Raw genomic sequence first — 6000 nt, forward strand, 5'->3', positions numbered from 1 at the left:
CATCCGTACCTAGACGAATCTAAGACAAGCATTTTGAGACAAAGGGAGTATCTTTTTACAACTTATTTTCAACTCTTAGATGCAAACTGAATGCTTTTATCCTACAAACTAAAAGCTAAAAGCTACAGAATTGGCCATCGTATTATAACAGATAAGAGTTATTGCGAACGCACCAAGTATAGGGTTATACAGATTACAAACTTGCCAAAAAATTGCATTATGAAAATTCACGATAAAACTAAATGAGACCAAACATAACCACTGTAGCTATGTCATGCATTTTTTTAAGTAAAAACAAGCTTGTGAAAATTAGACATAATTTTAAAGCATCGCTGATGCCCAACGCAATTATGACGGTCTCAGCAGAGCACGCCATACCATCTAGTATAGCTTTATTTTCGGCAAACTTATGCAACTAATATTTGAAGAACGGCATGTAACGAGGAAAAAAACTTCATCCATTGGTCGGTACCCCCGCAGATGATGGTATGAGGTATCCCATACAAAGCAACTGAAGCAAGTAATGTCGGCAGCAATGTCACTCTTCACTCATATTAATAGCAAAACTTTCGGCAAGTCAAAACCGCAGAAGAGGTATGTAACCAAGCCCTCAATAGTAGCCAAACACGGGAAAAGGTGCCTGCCAATCATTGGCAAAGAGACCAGGCAGATAGAGCCTAACAACCAGTGCAAAAACGCAACTCACCAAAGTTCAACCATGGAGGACAAAACAATCTATAGCATCATGAGACTGCATGCAAACTGACTCTAATCTAAGAGATAATGCCGTCGCTCAAGGTTAGCCCGGCGAGCTGGCTGGTAGGGGCGTTGGGGTTCTGCTGCTGGGCCACGTTGCGGAGAACATCCATCGCCTCGGCAACCTTGGACTTGAGAGCCTCTGGAGACTCGAGCAGATGCAGCACCTCCGTCTGGTCCATCTCCAGAAGCATGCCGGTCACCTTGGCAGCTTGTTGGTGTTCAAGCTTCTCAACAAGTGGATAGAGGCTTTCGCCAAGTATCTGGATGGAAGAAATTATTTACAATATCAGAAAACTGACAGTACAAATGCACACAGAACAGCATGGGCATATTATATCCAAACAATCGTACTAGCATGGATAGTAACAGATAGATTTAAACAACAGATACAGTTAGAAGATGATTCATTCAGACATACCGTTCTTTGTTGCTCTGGAGTAGCATTTGCAAGGGCAGATGTGAGAGTTCCAATTGGAGGAGCAGGTGACACGCCAGCATCTCGCACAGGGAAGCTTCCCATATCATATGGCTGAACCATACCAACACCAACCCCAGGCATCTGTTGAACCTCAGGCATGTGACGAGGTCCAGGTGGGTACCGGTAGACACGTCCCCTAGGAACCATCTGTTAAACAACAGTGATAAGATATGCGATAAGTCACTGTACTTTCACTACTCCTTATGGTAAAAATCACTTAGCCACACAATGCCAGCACAACAAGGAATTCAACAATAAGAACAGTGGCACATTTTACTTCTTAGCAAAGAAGTGAAACAGTGGCGCATTATACTTAGCAAAGAGGAAAAAACCGATTTACTTTTGCCATCAAAAATATCACCCAAACAACAGCCTCCAATAATTGATAGCAAGAAATGTAAAGACACGAGAATGCATTGTAGCAAACCTGTTGCTGAAATGGCTGAGGAGTTTGCTGTCCCTGAGCAGACCCAGGACCATTGCGCCTTATACCTGGGCGCGGACCCTGCTGACCTGGTTGGACAACTGGAACAAAGTAATTTGGCATATGGGCACCACCCCCAGGCCTCATTCCTGGAACAAGCTGTTGCTGGAAACCGTACCCAGGCTACAAAAAAGTAAAGGTCGGAATATGGTAAGTATAAAGCTGTTACATTTTCCAATTTCCATTTAAGTTCACCTAGGCAAATAATAAAAATTAAAATGCCAGCAGGAAGCATGCAGTATATAATAACATAATTCACAAAAATGAGTACAATTTCGAGCAAATGCCAAAATGAACAAGGCATGACAACAAAAGTGTTCACTGTGAGCATGACGTAACTACGGAATAAATAATCCAATGGTGTTGACAAGTGATCAACACATATTTACTTACACACTGCATAGCTACATTTACTTTAACTCAAGAGTGTTCCCAACCAAACACACAAACATCAAAAAACAAATTGGATATTGAACACTGATGTTGATTCACCCCTATAAATTTGGTAGACCATTACCCCAGAAGAAAATTTCCACTGACCCCACATTGCAATGCCCCCTATGAAATAGGGTGCAAACTAAAACTTAGACAGCACAAGCTACTTGTACCTTAACTTGAAAAAAAAGGGAAAATGTTGCTTCTCCTGTTTTACATCAGGAAAACCTGAATGTAACACAAAGTTCAAAATGAAACTAACACAGCTTACAACAAGTACCTGAGGGGGAATCATAGCAGGTGGAGCTTGCCCATAGAAGAGTTGCTGCCCAAGAGTAGGCATAGGAGGGTACATTGGGAGTCGAGGAGTCATAGAAGGGGTCATTGGTACAGGGCGCATCTGAGAGAATTGAGCCTGAATAATATGGAATTTTTTACCATCAGCATATTTACAATGGATAATCAGAAATAAATCAACAGTAATAACTTGCTCTTTCAAGAAAATACAGAAGCAGTGTTCAATCAAGTTGAATAAAAAAATATCAAGAGCATAATTTAAATTTACGGTGCAGACTATGAAAGTCCCATTTTTCATGCAGATCCTCAAGTACTGAGCCTCCAATGTGAAAATAACATGAAACTTAAAAAGTGAATGAAGGTGGTTCAAGTTGAACATCTTATATCGATATACATATGACCTGTCTTCTCTATCATAGTGGTCACTATCAATAAGTACTGTTTTGACATTACTATGAAAGAAACTCAGGTTATTCGAGAACTGTACCTGTAACATTGCTTTTCTATCTTCTTTACGCTGTGCAAATGCAACATATAATGGCTTTCCAGATATCATTTTGCCATTCATTTCAGTGAGCTGTGTGAACAAAGAACAAGTCAAACCATTTTGTGAATCAGAACAATTGATACAGCAATATTTGGGAAACAAACTTACAGCCTGAGATGCTTCCTCGCGGGTAGAAAATGAAACAAAGCCAGAGCCCTTGCTAACACCATTTTGATCACGCATTATCTATTAAAAAAATAGTTCAGCAATGATCGTACATCATTTAGACAAAGAGCAGAAGTATGATTGCAAAACATGAAATTACCTTGCAAGAGGTAATTTTGCCAAAGTTGGAGAACAGCTCACGTAGCTGATCATCTGTAATGCCATCATCCAAATTCTTCAAGTACAAGTTCTGTCCTTGATATTTATCAGCTGCATCTTTCATGCTTTGCTCAAACCTTCTCTTCAAGTCCATCTCCCTTTCAGACTTCTTCTGAGCTCTACCAACATACCACTCTTTGTCATTGATTTTCTTTCCATTAAGTTCCTCAACAGCACGAGCAGCATCATCTGGGCTCTCAAAATTGACGAAGCCGAAGCACCTTGATTTACCATCCATGCCAATCATTACAACAGCACTCGTAATAGTTCCATACTCACTGAATACTTTGACTAGATCATCTTTTGTAGTAGACTCAGATAAATTCTTCACAAAGACATTGTTAAATTTTGCCTTGTCAAAAGAATTATCTCTCTCTTGCTTGCGGAGAAAAGGTCCAACATAGACAGGCTTATCGTTGATAAGCATGCCATTTAGGCTTTTCATTGCAGACTGTGCAGACTCTTCTTTCTCATACTGAACAAATCCAAAGCCTTTGGATTGGCCAATATCATCCATGGCAACCTTACATGAGAGAATTGCACCAAATGCAGAGAAGGTGTCATGAAGAGTTTTGTTGTCAATTGTCTTGTCAAGGTTCTGGAAAAAGAAAGTTCAAAATGCTCACATCAGAGATAAGTCCAGAGAAAAACTGATTATTTTAGAGTGGCAATGCAAATTAAAAGATGAGACAGCACCTTGATAAAGATATTTGCAGACCCGCTTCTGCGGCTGCTTGGGTCACGGTTCGAGTACATAACTCGAATGGGCTTGTTGTTCAGTGGAGCAAAGTTCAGCGCTTCCATTGCTCTTGCAGCTGTCGAATGGAACTAATTAGTCAAGCAGCATAACATACTCCAGATTTTAACAACAATAATACTAGCATAGTAACAAAACAGCAACTGAATAACAACAATGCTGACAGATGATATAGTTTGATGAGGCTTAAAGCATTGTTTTTTATCAAAAACATGTATGGTATATTTAGTTACCAGTTATCTACAGCATGCACCATATGCAGTACCTAACATACTGTGACACCCCATAACGTCATCATGGATACACAAAATGTGCACACAGAATTTACCGTGCTAATGAATGAATGCTGCTCAGTGTTTCTACTCTATCTATGTAGTAACAGCTAGTCCAAGTAATAATTTAGTAGCAGCTGAAGGCCAGCTAATACCACAACTCCTAATCAATTAGGGAGACACGCCAATTCTTCCAATACAGCACAGAGATGACCCTAAAACCTACATACTCCTATAATACAGCAAACGAACAACCTGGCAATTAAATTATAAAGACGAACGCCAAGACTCTGCAGTATATTATATACCACCAATGAGACTCAATTATCAACAAAAGTAATGGCTTTGCATCATTCTCTTGCAGTCGTCCTATAACATGATGCATTCAAGGGGCGCTGACATCCCTCCCATCACCAAAAACACAACAAATCCAAGTTACATTGCGAGAAACAGATTTGCATCAGTCAATTGTAAAGAAATAATTTTCCCTGGCATAATCGCTTCAATTACCTACTCAATTGCGGACAAAACCAATCCATATCCGACTAATTCAACCGCAGATGATTAATAGATGAGATTGGATCTATCTATTCAACCCCCAAAACCTCCGGCCGTCCGACCACACCGCAATTCAACAACATCGAAACAAATCGCGCAGAGATGGATGCGAGAGAGGGGGTGAGGGGATCGGCGTACCATCCATGGGGCTGCTGTAGTTGACGTAGGCGTAGCCGAGGGAGCGGCGCGAGGTGACGTCCCTGCAGACGCGGACGGAGACGACCTGGCCGGCCTGGCTGAAGAGCTCGTAGAGCTGCGAGTCGGTGACGTTGGCCTCGAGGTCGCCGACGTAGAGCGACGTGGTCGGGAGCGGCTGCGTGACCCCTCCGGGCGCGGGCGCGGGCGCGGGGACCACCGCCACCGCGGCCGCCGCCGCCGGACCCGCGCCGCCGCCGTTCGCCACCGCCACCTGCGCTGCCATCGCGATTCCTCCTCCTTTTTTTTTCGATTATTCCCCCGGAGAATCGACGCTAAACCCTATCTCCTCGATCGGTATATAGCGAGGAGGGGAGGAGGAGCAGATCCCGCCGGGCCTCGGGGGATTTTTTTGGTTTTGCGAATTTTTTTTGGGGTAGTTTTTGGTTGCGGGATACAAGAGAGAGGAGGGGCCGTAGGCGGAGAACACGCGGGGGCACGCACGACTCTCTCAACCGGGGTGGCGACGCCGACGGGGGGGAAGGTGGTTATATGGGCGCTGCGGCGCGTGCTCCTTAGGGTTTGTTCGGCGGGGGGTGGCGTGGGCGCGGCGTTGGTGCGCCAGCGGGGATGGGGGCGGGGTGGTGCTCCTGGACTGGGTCTACTGTGCGGGTCGACGTGGGGGGGTTCTGGACAGTTGTCCGCGTACGGACGGATTCGCCAGCCGTCTGGGTTGTTGTGCTGGGGTGGGCTGGATGGGGCTCAGGGGCTGGCTCGCGGGCTTTGGGTGGAGCCCGCCCGGTGTGCTGGTGCTTGGGGGAGAGAATGGCGCCGCGTTTGATGGGGTCTGGAGCGGCCTTGACCGCTCGATTTGGGTTGGGCTGACCGGATCGTCAGCCGGGCTCGTGCCCTCCGCCCGTCCCGTCCTACGTGACGGTACAGTTTCTAAAAAGA

At 44.5% G+C, this 6000-nt stretch overlaps 1 protein-coding gene across 1 annotated transcript; it reads right to left on the reverse strand.

Annotated features, from left to right (window-relative positions):
* Positions 1 to 524: 524 nt before the first annotated feature.
* LOC123053837 (polyadenylate-binding protein 2) lies at positions 525 to 5567 on the reverse strand. Its single transcript, XM_044477414.1, has 9 exons — positions 5050 to 5567; positions 4021 to 4139; positions 3266 to 3922; positions 3109 to 3186; positions 2941 to 3030; positions 2437 to 2571; positions 1665 to 1844; positions 1178 to 1384; positions 525 to 1019 (listed from the first exon to the last, which is right to left on the reverse strand). The coding sequence occupies exons 1-9, from the start codon at positions 5330 to 5332 to the stop codon at positions 774 to 776; spliced, it is 1995 nt and encodes a 664-aa protein (XP_044333349.1). The 5' UTR covers positions 5333 to 5567; the 3' UTR covers positions 525 to 773.
* Positions 5568 to 6000: the final 433 nt, after the last annotated feature.

This window comes from Triticum aestivum, chromosome 2D (assembly GCF_018294505.1).
Source record: "Triticum aestivum cultivar Chinese Spring chromosome 2D, IWGSC CS RefSeq v2.1, whole genome shotgun sequence".
NCBI lineage: Eukaryota > Viridiplantae > Streptophyta > Magnoliopsida > Poales > Poaceae > Triticum > Triticum aestivum.